An 18,834-nucleotide genomic window follows, 5' to 3' on the forward strand; every position below is an offset into this window, starting at 1 on the left:
GTAAAAAGCACCAATCCGATCGTGGTTGTTGCCAGCCTCGCCTGGCACCTGTGCAGGTGGCATGTAAAAAGCACCCACTACACTCATGGAGTGGTTGGCATTAGGAAGGGCATCCAGCTGTAGAAACACTGCCAGATCAGACTGGAGCCTGGTGCAGCCTTCTGGCTTCTCAGATCCCCGGTTGAACCGTCCAACCCATGCTAGCATGGAGAACGGACGTTAAACGATGATGATGATGAGAGCAGTGGCCATAACTTGAAATGGATGTAAAGCCTCTGAATGAAGCACTACTGGTCTTAGTGAGCCAAACAAACAAGACAGCTTCTGCTCCTACTTTCTAGTCAAAAGATTCTCAGTAAGAAAAGTAGATATAAGTAAAACTATTTTGCCACCTTTAGGTGGCAAAATAGTTTTACTTATATCTACTTTTTATACCATTGTATAAAACCTTTTCTAAAATAAAATTATTAAGATTATAGGCGCAGGAGTGGCTGTATGGTAAGTAGCTTGCTAACCAACCACATGGTACCGGGTTCAGTCCCACTGCGTGGCATCTTGGGCAAGTGTCTTCTACTATAGCCCCGGGCCGACCAATGCCTTGTGAGTGGATTTGGAAGACAGAAACTGAAAGAAGCCTGTCGTATATATGTATATACATATATAAGTGTGTGTGTATATGTTTGTGTGTCTGTGTTTGTGCCCCTAGCATTGCTTGACAACCGATGCTGGTGTGTTTACGTCCCCGTTACTTAGCGGTTCGGCAAAAGAGACCGATAGAATAAGTACTGGGCTTACAAAGAATAAGTCCCGGGGTCGATTTGCTCGACTAAAGGCGGTGCTCCAGCATGGCCGCAGTCAAATGACTGAAACAAGTAAAAGAGAAAAGAGAAAAAGAGAAAAGAAACAATAAAAACATGTTTTGATTTTTAAAATCTTACCTAAAAGCTTCTGACTGGCAGATGGTCCTTTCACCATGACGTCATAGAAGGACATTTCAAACTTCTGACCTTCAGGCTGCAAGGCAACCACTGTGTGTGGTTGAGAGAAGTACAAGTAAAGGTAAGGCACAATGTACGGGCTGACCTTAATCTGTGAAGAAGTGGGTTCATCGGGTTTGTTAAAAATTCCATCAATGGCTGACATCTGTTCACCTACACTGAAAGACTTTAATAATGATGGAACATGCTGTTGATACATTGATGGAAGTGTGCTGCTTGGGTAAGAACTTACACCTCCCACGTGCTGTTCTTTGCTTTGTAAATACTGATGGGAATAAACCATGCAAGATATACGACCAGCTGTCAGTAAAACTTCCAAAGGCATTTCCAAGGTCATCGCCAACATAGGGGATATTGAGGAAGATGGTTTCAAAGGATTCTTTGGTGGAAGAGAGGAACATGATAATGACGTAGCTGTGTGTCGAGAGGTTTTATGTAAACTTTCCATCCCCTTGTAGTTAGTTGTTGTTGATATTTCACTTCCTAGACCACTGTCGGCCACTTGGGAACTCTCAGTGAAAACATGACCCAAACGATCAGCATTTTCCATTTGCTGCACACTTCCTTTGGGAATATCAATTTCGAAGAAACAAGATATGTTCTTGTTGATAACTTGCTGTAATAATGAGATCTGGTTAATACTGATGAAGAAATCTAGTTCAGTGGTGACATTTACTTCAAGAGCAGCTCCACACACAAGGAAGTCCGCCTATACAAAACAGACAAATGATTTTAGTTTCAAGTATTATATTAAAAATTTTAGTTAAAGAATGAAATATGCATTTAACATAAATAGAAATATTAACAGAATTTACAAGACAAAAAAAAACATAGATTTACAAACCTCACCAAATGATGATTTTGTTTTTTTTAAATAAAACTGAGAAATGTACCTTGTACATAAAATAGATAGCTTTGATATATTAGCATGTTCCTAAATTATTCCACAAAAAATTGCATTATTTATATTGCTCTTAGCAAACGCAGTACATTATTAGGATTCTATTATCTAATTCAAAAATCTGTGCAGCACGGATTTTTGTCAGTGAACAGGTCGCAGATTTTAGCGACGAAAATATTTTGACAAATTAAACTTAAATGTTGAAGTGAATCAAACGGCTTTTGTGTGTTTCTTAAATGGCTTACAAACACCTTCCACGCTGCAATTGTTTACATTCCAGCACACGATCTCAGATCAAATCACTTGCTATGCAAGTACATCTCCGTAATATTATCTAATTATATTTCAAAAACTGTTTTAGTCAATTTTCATCTAATTCTTTACAATACGGTCTGTTACAAGGGGTTAATAAGGTTCGTTGCACTTCTACAACCTGGACATTGATACAGTTACACTACGTCTGTTGAAAATCAGTAGCAACCCCAGAGATTTCCTTTCTTTTCGTTCTTTTATTTTCTCCTTTCTCTGTTTCTTCTCTCAGCTACATTAAAGTTTCTCTCTTTTACTTGTTTCAGTCATTTGACTGCGGCCATGCTGGAGCACCGCCTTTAATCGAGCAAATCGACCCCAGGACTTATTCTTTTTGTAAGCCCAGTACTTATTCTATCGGTCTCTTTTGCCGAACCGCAAAGTGACGGGGACATAAACACACCAGCATCGGTTGTCAAGCAATGCTAGAGGGACAAACACAGACACACAAACACACACATGCATATATACATATATACGACGGGCTTCTTTTCAGTTTCCGTCTACCAAATCCACTCACAAGGCTTTGGTCGGACCGGGGCTATAGTAGAAGACACTTGCTCAAGGTGCCACGCAGTGGGACTGAATCCGGAACCATGTGGTTGGTAAGCAAGCTACTTACCACACAGCCACTCCTGTGCCTATATGTAGATCAGTTTAATATATAAATTCTTATATCTTTTAATCAGCTGTCCTTTTGTGGGTTATAAATCTTTTTTTTTTCAGTTTTTTTTTTTTTTTGTCTTTTTTTAACTTAGACCGGTGGGTTTTCTGCATTATTGCTTTTTGAACTTTAGACTTGTGGGTCTTTCGTAACTTTCAATTCCTTTCTGTTTCCCTTCTCTCCTAGTTAGTTTCAGGGAGATTTGCACACAATCTTTCATAACATTTTATAAGCTACACTAAATTTCTTAATTTGTAGTTGATATGTAGGTTTGTTGCACACATGCAACAAATAGGCGCAGGAGTGGCTGTGTGGTAAGTAGCTTGCTAACCAACAACGTGGTTCCGGGTTCAGTCCCACTTCGTGGCATCTTGGGCAAGTGTCTTCTGCTATAGCCCCGGGCTGACCAATGCTTTGTGAATGGATTTGGTAGACGGAAACTGAAAGAAGCCTGTCATATATATGTATTTATATATATATATATGTATGTGTGTGTATGTGTTTGTGTGTCTGTGTTTGTCCCCCTGGCATTGCTTGACAACCGATGCTGGTGTGTTTACGTCCCCATCACTTAGCGGTTCGGCAAAAAGAGACCGATAGAATAAGTACTGGGCTTACAAAAAGAATAAGTCCCGGGGTCGAGTTGCTCGACTAAAGGCGGTGCTCCAACATGGCCGCAGTCAAATGACTGAAACATGTAAAAGAGTAAAGAGTAAATAGAGGTGTACTGGGAAAAATGGTAGGGTTTACAAATATTTGATTGATCTGATGGATCTACGAGTTTTTCTGGATTATTTTTTTTTACCCCCCACCCAACAACTTTAATACTGAGATTCGTTTTCTTTATGTTATTAGCTACTTCACTCCTGAGTGGGACATCAATACACATTACACTGTTAAACTTTTTTTGTTATCATGTCACCCGCTAGGCTTAATTATGATATTACATTATTTTCTAACTATTCTAAAATTTATGACATCATCATCATCGTTTAACGTCCGCTTTCCATGCTAGTATGGGTTGGATGGTTCAACCCGAAGGCTGCACCAGGCCCAGTCAGATCTGGCAGTGTTTCTATGGCTTGATGCCCTTCCTAACGCCAACCACTCCGTGAGTGTAGTGGGTGCTTTTTATGTGCCACCGACACAGGTGCCAGACGAGGCTGGCAAACGACCATGATCAGATGGTGCTTTTTATGTGCCACTGACACAGGTATCAGACGAGGCTGGCGAACGGCCACGCTCGGATGGTGCTTTTTACATTCCACTAGCATTTTTAAAATATCTTCAAATATTTTCTTGGCTCTTTTATACATGCTAACATTATCCTTTTATATGTGTAGGCATATAACAATATGCAGAGAAAAGGCCCTAGATGTGTTTCTGCTGTTCATGCGGTTGGTACATTTGAGACAAACTTTTTGTTGTTGACCTTTGGAGATATGCTGTGCTTGCGAAGACCCGGCAAGCCAAGTGAGACCATAACTGTGGCTTATGCCAGTGCTGTATAACCAGCCCGTTTAAAGGTACCCTTCAATCATTGGACAATAAACTATGCTTGCGAAAACCTGTTGACGCAAGTGAAATCACTGTCGTGGCCGATGACAGTACCACCTGATTGGTACCCATGCCAGTGGAACATTAAAAGCACCATTCGAGCGTGATTGTTGCCAGGGCTGCTGACTGGCTCCTGTAAAAAGCACCATTCAAGCGTGATCATAGCCAGCATCGCCTGACTGGCTCCTGTGCTAGTGGCATATGAAAAACACCATTCGAGCATGGTCATTGCCAGTACCGCCGGACTGGCTCCTGTGCAGGTGGCATGTAAAAAGCACCATTTGAACACGTCTGATGCCAGTACTGCCTGACTGGCCCTCATGTTGGTGGCATGTAAAAGAACCCACTACACTCTTGGAGTGGTTGGCATTAGGAAGGGCATCCAGCTGCAGAAACTTTGCCAGATCAGATTGGAGACTGGTGCAGCCTTCTGGCTCACCAGCCCTCAGTCAAACCGTCCAACCCATGCTAGCATGGAAAGTGGACGTTAAACAACAAAGATGATGATGATGATGATGATGATTGTGCAATCTGTCTTTAGAAGGTTTGGTAGTTTTCAACATAATAGTCTTTCTTGATTACTGGTGGTTTTGTCATAGTTTTTCTGTAATGTGAGTGGGATATACACTGTTTGGGTGTTTCACGGATGGTTACTGTCTTTATCCATAATTCAATGCACAGTATGGCTAATCTGTTATTGGTGTGCCTAGATGGGTAGTCACTTGCAACATGGATGGAGCTTGCTGAGTCCTATAATACACATAACGTGTTCTTCAGCCTTCCCACCATCAGTGTAAAGAATAATTTTCAAGATGAGGTTAATGCCGTCAACATATTAAGACTTCAGTGCTATATTGATATTAGAAATAAACATTTTCTTCTGAACTATTTAACCTCAACAGATATCTAGGTTGAGCTCCATCAGTGGGTCATTTACCATTTTATGTCTAAAATCACTACTAAAATGTATACATTTGCAAGTCGAGGCAGATATTCTCGGCTGACGGGCGTCTGCTACTCTAGACCGATGAAGGACAATGATCCTGAAACATGCGTGTCTCTAGATGCAGGCCTGGCTGCTGGGGGTGTTTGTCTCCCCTTCGTAAATGTATATAAGGACACAGGAAAAATGTGTTGAAGCCATCAGGAGGCGTCGATGCTTCCTAGGGCTAAACAGCGGTGGTGTAACCCCCTACTGTCACGTTCAGGTTAGATTGACAGTATACAACCATTCTATCACCCCACCACCGTATATGTCTCTATGAGAGATTTAGAAATTTAATATTTTTCATTTAATAATTAAAATATGTATAGTATTTAATAACATATACTTAATTTTCTCACCTGAGGTTTCTGCTCCAAATTAGTTGGCCTGTTGTAGACAATAGGTGGAGCTACAACCACTTTTAGGTTGAAATTGTATGCTAGAGGAACCAAAATTACATCAACGTTCTCTCGTCTGGGAATGAAAAAGACACAAGAATCAATTACAATTACAGAAGTTTATCAAATAAAACAAGAGAAAGAAAATTAATGGTTCCACTTCAAAACCCCTTTTAAATTTTAATAACCATTTTTCCATTCTGGCATATCATAAGTCAGCACTTCATGTGGTGAACATTCTAAACTCTTTCACCTCAGCACTTTTTCTATATCTTCCTCAGTCTTCCTCTGTGCAGCAGCCAACACTCACCATTCCTCCAGCCTAAATCTCTGATGAGATCTGAACTCAGAATGTAAAGATGTAACTTAATATCAAAAGTCACTTCGTCCAACAAAGGCATAAGTATAAAAAGTCATTATAACTTACTGGTTTGGGTATTGAAGTGTGTTCCATTCAAGTGCTGGGATTTGAACAGTAGGAGAGACTGTCTCAGGAAATCCAGTGCTTTTGGAATTCTTTTTGACAAAATCTTGCCAACGCCCTATACAAAAGAAAAGAATAGATTTTCATTATCTCATTAATTTGAACCATAACAGTTGACTATTACAATTCAAATTAATTAAAGGAGTAAAAGAACAGACTAAATATTCCTTAATTCCAGTCATCATTTACCATTGAGCTGTAATCTACAAGTTTTTGTTAAAACTCTAAAATATCTTCAAGCAAGAACAAATTATTGAATTACAGACAAGGAGAATGCTGCTACCCTTGAAGCGGTTTATACAAGGAATGAATGAATCACATAAATATAGATAAAATAGTTTTGGAAGTGATTGAAAATAAAAGAATTGAAGTTAAATAATATAATCACGTCATGAACTGTTTATGATTTTCTTTTTCTTCTTAATTACAAAAGTCATAATAATAATAATAATAAAACATTGTGTACAGTGCTCAGGTGCACTACAACTCATCTAAAGTGTATGTATAGTACATAGGGTAATGTACAAGCGTCAGGAAAAGAACAGTGCATGAGTCATGACATACACATATGTGTATAAGTATGGAAGGGGGACAATCAGGTGTAGTTTCGACGGATTTCGGAAAGCATGAGGGCCTTAAAGGATGCAGTGTCATGGCAGTCAACAACTGACGCACGCAGTTTGTTCCATGCTTCAGCAACTCTGAGCGTGAAAAAATGTTTCTGAAAGTCATGGGAGCTGTGTTGTTTTCTGACTTTGTAGGCATGTCCACGTGTGTTGAACACATGGAGATCAAAATTTATCATTATTATATATTTTATGAGACTTTTAAGAATGAAAGAGAAAACTAACAAGGAATATAACCCTCAACAACATCTAGCTGTTACTGCCAGCCATAAATTCTCAATAAAAATATAAGAATCTCACGTTAATGATTTCCAGTAGGTTATGTGCAGATTAGGCAAATAAATTGAGTGAAGGAAAAACCAGTATTGAAATGCGATGATGATGATGATGATTCAGAGGAAAACAACACCAATGACTTTTAAAGCACCATTAAGGCTGGTAAGAAACAAGATGAGGAAGAAATTCCTGCTCATAGGTTATTGCAGAAAGGAGTGGCATAACAAAGTACCCAGTTATCCTGAGCCCTAATGTCTGCAACTGTGATACCAGTGCCGGTGGCATGTATGAGAACCATCCGAACGTGGCCATTGCCAGTGCCGCCCGACTGGCCCTAGTTGAACCGTCCAACCCATGCCAGCATGGAAAGCAGACGTTAAATGATGATGATGAGAGTGGACCCTTTTCAAGGCAACCCAAATCCAGCTGGTTGAGTTAAACTGAGTGGGGTATTATTTTTACTACCAAAAAACAAGTACAGTTTGGCACACTTTCTGTCTACATAATTTTCTTCACATGGCTTGGGCTGACCCAAACTATGATAGAAGGGACTTGTCTAAGATAGATTGCAACATGATCAAACCTTGAATAGTGTAATTTTCTTTTTTTTAAATTTGGATTGCATATGGTGTTTTTTAAGAAATTAGCTCAAGTTAAATATCTAGGTGTAATGTTTTTAACACATTATTTCATTAATAAAACCCAGTCTTATAAATGTCATCTCAGAAAAAATCATAAGACTTACCAGAAGAAAGGGAAAGCCCTTTGATATCAAATTGATATTGTCTATCTTCAATGGCTGATCCAGGTTGGTGAGTGATCCCAGCTTGAAGTGCATGAGCAAAGAGATGTTTGCATACTACATAGCGAGGCAGAGGATTGTCGGCTTGAGACGATAAGCTCAACAGATGAAACTGAAGTAATAGCATGTCGTGATCCATAGTTGCGTTTGACATGTTTTTCAGAGTTTTAGCATCAGGTCCACTTTGACCATTGGGAAAGAACATACGCAAGCAAGACAGATTGACATACATTAACGGCAAGCTGCTTGTAGTGAAAGAAAATGAAGGAGCTTTTTGGGCGGCTTCACTCTCTGTAAGCGTGGTTACTCCACTTCTGCAAAGTTTGTGTAAACTTGACATCAACAGAGAAAGCTCGGCAATATCAAACACGGACTTAATGGCTGGCAAGTAAATTACCACATCGCACGGTTCCATACTTAGACATACCTCAGAAATGTACTTATGGAAGTAGAGGTTTTCACCAGAACTCGATGCTTCGATATCATGAAGGCCAATAAGTTCAACGTTTAATTTACAAAGCCGCCTCTTGACATTTTTACACAAAGCTCGCGTAAATGTCAATGAGAGAAAACCATGCCTTTTCTCTCTTGGTTGATCTGTAGTTGACTGAAACAAATTGACGGTAGACGTCTGAAGACCATTGTCGGATAAAGACCAAAGACGGGGTCCAACAATCTGGGTGTTTGACACTAAATCAGGAGTACAAGAAAGTATTATACCCTCATAAGGTCCCTTTCTCCAGTTATTACTGTCAGACCTGAAATATAAATACATTTTGTTGAAGGGAAAACAATAAATTTTATACAATATGTACAGATAATACACAAATATAGATTGCAACATACAAGTACAGTACATAGATGTGTGTGTGTGTGTGTGTGCGTGCACACTACAGTGTGTTGAACATAATATGATGTATGTATTTTGATATACTCTTTACTCTTTTACTCTTTTATTTGTTTCAGTCATTTGACTGCGGCCATGCTGGAGCACCACCTTTAGTCGAGCACTAAAGCCCACTATTTATTCTATCGGTCTCTTTTGCCGAACCGCTAAGTAACGGGGACATAAACACGCCAGCATCGGTTGTCAAGCAATGCTAGGGGGACAAACACAGACACACAAACACACACACACACACATACATATACATATATACGATGGGCTTCTTTCAGTTTCCGTCTACCAAATCCACTCACAAGGCTTTGGTCGGCCCGAGGCTATAGTAGAAGACACTTGCCCAAGGAGCCACGTAGTGGGACTGAACCCGGAATCACGTGGTTGGTAAACAAGCAACTTACCACACAGCCACTCCTCCTTGCCATATATAAATTTGTATTGTAACAGTGAATGAAGGAGCATTTTAGGTGTGTCAGAAAGAGTGTGATCACTTCAGTTCTGCAAAGTTTGTGCAAACTCAACAACAGAGAGAGTTCTTAGCAATATCAGGCATGGAGTTTAAGTATTGTACTGTATCATCATTTTCATCCACTTTTCATATAGACATGAGTTGGACAGTTCAACAGGATTTAACAAGTCAGGGGACCATGTCCAAACAGTTGCAAATGTCAAAAAGTATAGATATGATACTCCCCAGAACACAACATAATTTGCTTCAACACAAGAATTCACAAAAAGGACCTTGAAAACCAGATATAAAAACGAAGTATAAATAATAATAATAATAATGAAATTATTGTATACAGTGCTCAGGTGCACCACAACTTGTCAGAAAGTGCGTATAAAGTATATGCAGTAATGTACAAATGTCTGGAAAGCGAACAATGTATGAGTCAGATACATGCTTGTGTGTGTATGGAGGGGAGAAAATCAGGTGTAGTGTTGGCGAATCTCAGGAAGCATGGAAGTTTTGAAGGATGCAATGCTCCGACAACTAACAACTGATGCCGGCAGTTTGTTCCATGCTTCCATCTTTCAGCAAAACAACATTATAATACCAACTGTTGATACAAAATAAAGAACAGAGATATTTAACAAGCAGGTGCATATTATTACTATCTACTCATGATATAGTGCACTATATAGTACCAGAATCCACTTCAGTAAGGTAAAATTGGAGTAGAAGAACTACAGATTTACCTTTAATCAACTATTTCTGTGTTATAGTTCAGTAAACAGAGGTGACTGAAATAAACCCTTTCACATTTAAACCAGCCCCAATATTCTATACTGTTTTATGGTCAAACTGGCCAGATCCAACCTCTCACACCTACCCTACAAAGTCATTTTTAAAATAATCACATCATTGAAATCTTGAAGCTATAAGAGATAATCTATGATTAATTCAAAACAGTATGAATAAATAAGCATTACATCATCATCATCATCGTTTAATGTCCGTTTTTCCGCGCTAGCACGAGTTGGACGTTCAACCGGGGTCTGGGAAGCCAGGGGCTGCACCAGGTTCCAATCTGATCTGGCAGTGTTTCTACAGCTGGATGCCCTTCCTAACGCCAACCACTCCGCGAGTGTAGTGGGTGCTTTTTACGTGCCACCTGCATAGGTACCAGGGGAGTCCGGCATCGGCCACGATCGGTTGGTGTTTTTAACGTGCCACCAGCACGGAAGCCAGCCAAGGCGGTGCTGGCATCGGCCACGTTCAGATGGTGTTTTTAACGTGCCACCAGCACGGAAGCCAGCTGAGGCGGCGCTGTCATCGGCCACATTCGGATGGTGCTTTTTATGTGCCACCGGCACTGGAGCCAGCCAAGAGGCGCTGGCATCGGCCACGTTCGGATGGTGCTTTTTATGTGTCACCGGCACAGAAGCCAGTCGAAGCCAGAAGCCACATTTGACAGTAATCTGAATTCTAAAGGGTTAATCCACAATAATAACAGAATTAAAGAATTTATATTATAACTTAATTCTATAATCCATAGTTGATATACAGTTAACTTTAGGATCATGTAGTGAATCAGATCCAAAAGAGGTGAAGATATTTTTAACCCTTTCAATATGATTTGTCCAAGATTGCTCCCCGTTATGATACAAACTTCTTCTTTGAAAAAAATCTAAGTCAAAATCGTCGTTCAAAATTTCATGTTATTTTCCAAACACCAACAAAGTTACATTACTAAATTTTTCATTATTTCCAAAACTAACTGGAAAAAAAAAGCAGTACATTTCAACAGACATATCATAAACAAAACGTGCCACCGGCACAGGGGACAAGTTAGGCTGGCAACGGCCACGAACGGATGGTGCGGTGGCACGTAAAAAGCACCATCCATTCGTGGCTGTTGCCAGCCTCGCCTGGCACATAAAAATCACCATCCGATTGTGGCCGTTTGCCAGACTCGTCTGGCACGTAAAAAGCACCCACTACACTCATGGAGTGGTTGGCGTTAGGAAGGGCATCCAGCCGTAGAAACACTGCCAGATCAGACTGGAGCCTGGTGCAGCCTTCTGGCTTCCCAGACCCCAGTTGAACCGTCCAACCCATGCTAGCATGGAAAGCGGACGCTAAACGATGATGATGATGATGATGAAAACAGTAAAGACAGAAGATGAACTTTTAAGGAAAACTTGGCAGCTATTTCTAACTATTTTAGCTGATCAAGAACCAACTAAAGGTTCTTTCTCTAAAAACACAGGATGTTTAGAGCTGGAACACCTTTGAACATAGGTTTGAGTGATTTTGGCTAAACTGGTGCTAATGAACAACAGCTTGTAGGTATTCACACATACAGGGGAAAATATTGGGAATTTTGCCCTCAATAAATAGAACTCATGAAAAACCATAAAGTTACAACAGGTGTTAATGATTAGAAATTTACACTAACCTTCTGAAATGCTGTGTTATACTGACAGAGCCAACGTTAGCTTTGGCCTTGATGTATATCTCTTGGACATCGATGGAAATTGCCAGTTCCTCTGACAAGCAAACTATTTGGTTTTCTGTAAATTAATAATAACAATAACAATAATAATAATAAAAATAAAAATGATAATAATAATAATAATAATAATAATAATAATAATGATGATAATAATAATTATAATGATGATGATGATGATGATGATAATAATAATCCTTTCTACTGTAAGTATAAGGCCTGAAGTTTTGGTGGAGGGGTTGAGTTGATTACATTGATCCAGTATGCAACTGGTACTTATTTTATTGATCCTGAAATGATGAAAGGCAAAGTCGACCTTGGTGGAATTTGAACTCAGAACATAACAATGGAGGAAATGCTGCTAAACATTTCACCCAGCATGCCAACAATTCTGCCAGCTCCCCACCTTCAATAATAACAACAACAACAACAACACCACCAACAACAACAACAATCATCTTTTCTACTCTAGGCACAAGGCCCAACATTTTTGGAGAGGGAGCCAGTCGTTTAGATCGACCCTAGTACACAACTGTACTTAATTTATCGACTCCGAAAGGATGAAAGGCAAAGCTGACCTTAGCGGAATTTGAACTCAGACTTTTAATAATAATAATAATAATAATAATAATAATAATAATAAAGGTTGATTAAACTCAGTCAGAGAGTAAACGCAGAATCTGTGGGAAAGAAGATGAAAGTATTAACAATCTCTTGAATTAATGAAGCAACCTAGCATAAAAAGATTATAAGTGTAGGCATGACTGTATAGGTAAAAGAGTGCACTGGGATGTTACCTGAGCATGTAGATATGAACATGAACCAAAGACTGTGATAGACAATAAAAATTACAAGATTTTATGGGATATTGCTACAATTTAGGATGGTCATGTATTTGTATTAGCTTTCAAAAAAGATAGAGGCACCAGGGCCGTCTTAACAGATTTATAGGCCCCTGAGCAAATCAATGCCCTAGCCACAATATTATTTTTCATACTAATCAGAACTATTTTTTATATTGATCAGAACTGCTTTCATACAGCAATATATATTTTAAACACTGCATTTGTCACAAAGTTCAATAACCATAGAAACACATACACCAGGGATGCGCCATCTAGATAGGCAAGGTAGGCAGTGCCTACCTTGGATAAAATAGATCGATAGCAACATATGCACCTAATTCAATAAAATCATGATTACCATGTATAAAATGCAAAATATTAAAATTTTTTTTATAGATTAAGTAGGCATAATTTGTCCCTTTTTTTCAATCTCTGCTTTTAAATTTCCTCCCTGCTTTTCAAATTAAGCTATGCATAATACTGCTGTGGTACATGTACCATGTACATTCCTACAACAACGCATTTTTTTATGTGCTACAAAGGCAGAAGTAAATCTGCCTACAACTCAGTCATGCACTTGTGTTTCATTTATTTTTTGTGTGTTTTACTACATAAAGGTCACCGACTGCCTACCCTGAGTAATTACTGACAACACATGCCTGACATACACATATGCAGAAATAAGACACATAAGTAATTCCCTTTATATACAGAAATTGAAAGTATATTTCTTACCTTCTTCTTTAACAGTATCTGTGCCATAGAATTTTATTTCACAGCTAGGACACGTCCACTGTAACCACAGAGACAATTTCACTCCCTCTGCATAAGAGTCATCCTCCATTTCCTGATCCCGAATAGGTGTGGCCTCTCGGGAAAACTCTCCAGATGTCTCTGTAAAACCAGTGACATCCGCATCGTTTGATATGCTGGTGCTGTATGTTTGAGCATGGGTGTGGCTATGAGAGAATACAGATGGGTTTTGTTGATTGGTGAGATCTTTCTGATTAGGTTTACTAGCAGCCATTTCTGCGGCAGTGGTCACTTTCTGGCTAGAAGCCTTTGGGATGGACAGAGTAGATATTTTGCTACCTTCTACAATTAATTGATTTAGAACAGAAATACAAAGCTGAACCTGAAAGAACAAAAAATAGATACTGCCATAATTGAAAACTACCAAAAAAATACTTCATTTTATGTGGCATCTAAAACCAAACACTTAATAATCATAATTTATGCAGCGATTTGTTGATGTAATAAAATATCAAAGGTGCAACTCATCAAGTAATCAAAGACTATTAAACTTCATGAAGATTTTGATGTTTATCATGTGTAATCATCATCATCATCATCATCGTTTAACGTCCGTTTTCCATGCTAGCATGGGTTGGACGGTTCAACTGGGGTCTGGGAAGCCAGAAGGCTGCACCAGGCCCAGTCTGATCTGGCAATGTTTCTACGGCTGGATGCCCTTCCTAACGCCAACCACTCCGTGAGTGTAGTGGTTGCTTTTTACGTGCCAGAGAGGGCTGGCAAACAGCCACGGTCGGATGATGCATTTTACGTGCCACCGGCACAGGTGCCAGATGGCGCTGGCAAACGGCCACAGTCGGATGGTGCTTTTTACGTGCCACCGGCACAGGTGCCAGACGGGGCTGGCAAACGGCCACGGTTGGATGGTAGTTTTTACGTGCCACCGGCACAGGTGCCAGATGGGGCTGGCAAACAGCCACGGTTGGATGGTGCTTTTTACATGCCACCGGCACAGGTGCCAGATGGGGCTGGCAAACGGCCACAGGCGGATGGTGCTTTTTACGTGCCACCGGCATGACATGTGTTAAAGATTACGATAATGCAGCAATGGAACAGAATTCTTCAGTTTGTTTCTTCCATTACAAATAGGGTTATTCTGTGGTATTGTCTTGTATTGAATGTTACAGTAATGTTATAATTCAACAGAAAGGAAACTGAACATTATAATGATATTATGTATCAATGTTAGAAAATGCTAATATTATAATTATTCAGCACCTTATACACTTACATTCTGTTCTTGATTCGACGGTCATTCGGAATGCTCACAGCAGCCATATTCCTACCGCTCTATGTCACGCTGGTGAGACCCATATTGGAGTATGGGTTTCAAGCCTCTTCTCCTTATAGCCTCAAAGACATACAGCATCTCGAAAGAGTCCAGAAGCTGGCTACCCGCATGGTTCTTGGTCTCAAGAATTTATCTTATGAAGAAAGGCTGAAGATGCTCGACCTTTATTCTCTAGAAAAACAACGACGCCGTGGTGATCTCATTCTTGCTCACAACATCATAAGCGGAAAGTGTAACCTCTCGAAAGAGCTGTTCTTCACTCCTGCTCCAGAGCGTCGGCTGCGGGGTCATTCCGAAAAGCTCTATCTGCGACGATTTCATCTCAATCGAAGGAGAAGGGCTTTCTCCGTCCGGGTTGCGGAACCGTGGAATAAGCTGCCGGACAAGATGGTGAAGATGCCGACGACCGCTCGGTTCAAAGTCTCCCTTGACCACAAGTGGCCTGAACTCTTTACATGAACACCACCCTGTACATAACTCCATGTCCCCCTACATGGCCTGGCTTTTTGCTTTTTGAGCCAAAAAATTAATTAACTAACAAACTAACTTCTTCAATACAGTTTTGCAAATGAGATAGAGCTTTTGTTCATGAGAAATTTCAGAAATAAGTGTGGTTATTTTGTGGATAAAGGTACAATGATGAATGTTAACGACCTGGGGGATGTTACTGTGCTGCATTTATAGAACAGCAACTCTTATAGAGTCAAGGAAAATGGCTTACCTGTTTGAGAGAACAAGCAAACTTCATGATGTGCATGTCAAGATGTAGACACAAGGCTAGAGAAGAAATGTTGTCAGATGCTGGCGGATGGTATTTTGTTGACACAGCCACGGTACATGACACACTGCCAGGTTTCACTAAAGAGAAAGCTTTCTTCATTGGGTGTAAACTGTACATGGAATAGTTGCTAACTGTGATAGTCCATGGTAACTTGTCACCTGCAATTAACAGAAATCACGGTAAAGAAATTACATTTCATTACAAATATTCAACAAGTGAAACTGAATGGTTTTAATCTTTACTATTGCTATTGATGTGTTTTTTTTTCTTCTTTGAATTAGATTATTGTAACATATCAGTATTTGAAATGATGAATCCAAGAAGAAACATTGAAATTTTAATGACGACAACAGAATTAAGAAAGACAGTGTAAATGGTTAAGAAGATAGAGAATATAGGAGGGTATTGAAAAAACATGTAGTTGGGATACCTGTGCCGGTGGCATGTAAAAAGCACCATCCAAACATGGCTGATGCCAGCGCCGCCTTGACTGGCTCCTGTGCCGGTGGCACATAAAAAGCACCAACCAATCATGGCCGCTGCCAGCCTCCGGTGGCACGTAAAAAGCACCCTCTACACTCATATAGTGGTTGGCGTTAGGAAGGGCATCCAGCTGTAGAAACACTGCCAGATCAGACAGGAGCCTGGTGCAACCTCCTGGCTTCCCAGACCCCGGTCAAACCGTCCAACCCATGCTAGCATGGTTAACGGACGTTAAACGATGATGATGATGATGATGATGATGCTAATCCATTGTATTAATTATTAACTGAAACAATTCAGTTAATCCTAAAGTAACAGACAGAATTTACTGACAAAGAACAAAGCCAATTATTAATGTAGACATTTCCAATTTTATCATATTTAAACTAAATTATGTTGTAATTTATTATATTATACAGTGTCAAAAAACTTTGTTGCACTTTGGCATCCTAGTCACTGACACAACTCCTTGACACATCAAGTCACTTGATAAGCTAACGCTCCTCCTCAGCTGAGTGGAACTATGGTAGGGAAGGAAGCAGCTTTATGCTAGGTGTTGAAAGGTTAAAATATGACAGGACAGGAACAGTAGAGCAAATACCTTACACTATATAAGAGCAGGTTGGAGTAATTGAGTTTAAACTGGAAAAAGAGATGATGATGATGATGATGATAAAGTGTTAGAGTGTACCTAAAGGTACAAGAAGATACATAAAAGAGAATAAGAGAGAGAGAAAGAAAGGGTGGAGGTGATCAGAGAAACATAATAGTCAATAAAATGTCATTTATGGGAAAAGGAGAGATAACTGATCACACTTTCCCCAAATCCCGGGTTTTTATAACTGCTCAACTTGACTAAAAAGAATCGAAATTCAGGACAAATATTCTTTACGAACTTTTAGAATCTTTATATGAGCAGTTATATTAACCAATGGGAAAAAACGAAAATGATAATTCTTCGGCAAAGACATTACGTCATATTGCCAATTCGCGCCACATTTCAAAATGGCTAAAATGGTTATTGCTACAACACAAAGAGGGTAATCAATGAAAAATGTGAGTAGGGAGGGACAGTTTTACAAATAGATGACAAAGAAAGTATTTCAATACATACCAAGAAGTGAACCTTCAAGACTACGGACAGGAATATCTTGCATCATAAATATTGAACGTGGTCCAGAAGTATGTACAGTGATGTGTGGAAGACATACAACCAATATATCACAAGATAATCCAGCATTAAAAGCATCTTTAAGATTGCCTGGTATATCCATGTTTGGTTCAGACTGAAGCATGCTTTTGGTTGGGAAGAATACAGACCATGGCTGTAGGGTGATCTGTTAAGATTTTAAATAATAATTACTTTTTAATAATTGTTTTAAATTATATAAAAATAATTATAACAGAAAACTTTTTCAACGATTCCATCAAAATTATTTAAACATCTGATAAAAGATGCCTACTCTTTTACTCTTTTACTTGTTTCAGTCATTTGACTGTGGCCATGCTGGAGCACCGCCTTTAATCGAGCAACTCAACCCTGGGACTTATTCATTGTAAGCCCAGTACTTATTCTATCGGTCTCTTTTGCCAAACCGCTAAGTGACGGGGACGTAAACACACCAGCATCGGTTGTCAAGCAATGTTGGGGGGACAAACACAGACACACAAATACACACATGTGTATACAATTAAATATGCCTTTATTGTTGTTGTGTATTTTCAGATTTTAACAACAGAATACACTTAAATAACAATACTAAGAATATTAGAGAAGTACAATATGCCCCTGTTAACACCCTTTCCTTCCCCCCACTTCCAGCCCCCATTCTCGTTTCGAAATCTTGGTGTGTCTTTAATGGAATCACCTCAGTTGTAAGCATTCAGATCAGATCCCTAGTTTGAATGCTTACAATTGAATGCTTCGACCCTTTGCCTCCTAGGGACCCTGCAAAAAAGTAGTGGCTACTGTCCTTCTTCACCCAAACATTAAAAACACGAATATCAATGAAAGTTTTGTCCTCCTACCTGAAGCTGCATGATGCGCAATAATGGGAAATGTTTGGCCAGTCTGTTGCCAAGGTTGTCACTCTGAGAAAAATCCTCACGTTTTCCTGATTCTGGGATGCTTTCTTTAGGTTGTTGAGATGCAGACTGTGTTTGGGTAGCTGACTGACTTGGACCAGTTACTGTTGTAGGATGACATGTGGAGCTACTAGATGCCACTGAGGCTAAAATAGTAAATGATACAGATATTGCAATATTTAATATCAACATAAGTGATGGGGTATCTCTCATTTTAATATTATACCTCCAAGAACATTTTTATATTCATACCATTAGTAAGTTTTTGATTTCTCAATGCAGTCAACAATTAGAAGCAAACAAGTGAATTTCCAATAAAATTTCTTCACCAAAGACCCCATAATCAAATACATTTTCCAAGATCTTATTGTTAATTTGATTTTTAAGAGCTCATCATCAAATGTATTTTCCAAGAGAACTTAGTCAAATGCATTATTTTTAATCCATAGTCATAAACATTTTCCAAGACTACGCAGTCAAATACATAGTCCAAGACTCCATACTCAAATAACTCTCTGAAGATCCCATAGACAAATACACATTTCAATCTTGTTTCTATTCTAATAACACTTCTGCACCTATACCTTGCACATATTTCCATCTCAGTACTAAATTTAAATACAACATATTTGTTGTATAATATTGATGAAATCTTTACTTGTTTTCTGTATCTCAAAT

General features: G+C 39.3%; 1 protein-coding gene across 1 annotated transcript in view; it reads right to left on the minus strand.

The window, feature by feature from the left end:
* The window catches only part of LOC115210945 (vacuolar protein sorting-associated protein 13B-like), a 155,149-nt gene that overhangs the window by 101,879 nt on the left and 34,436 nt on the right, over window positions 1-18,834 (minus strand). Inside the window, 9 exon segments of the mRNA XM_029779736.2 lie at window positions 939-1,707; window positions 5,774-5,888; window positions 6,240-6,354; window positions 7,944-8,758; window positions 11,805-11,919; window positions 13,439-13,838; window positions 15,529-15,746; window positions 17,186-17,408; window positions 18,100-18,302. Of these exon segments, the coding sequence (XP_029635596.1) occupies window positions 939-1,707; window positions 5,774-5,888; window positions 6,240-6,354; window positions 7,944-8,758; window positions 11,805-11,919; window positions 13,439-13,838; window positions 15,529-15,746; window positions 17,186-17,408; window positions 18,100-18,302 (2,973 nt within the window).

The sequence above is a fragment of the Octopus sinensis genome, linkage group LG4 (genome assembly GCF_006345805.1).
Source record: "Octopus sinensis linkage group LG4, ASM634580v1, whole genome shotgun sequence".
Lineage (NCBI taxonomy): Eukaryota > Metazoa > Mollusca > Cephalopoda > Octopoda > Octopodidae > Octopus > Octopus sinensis.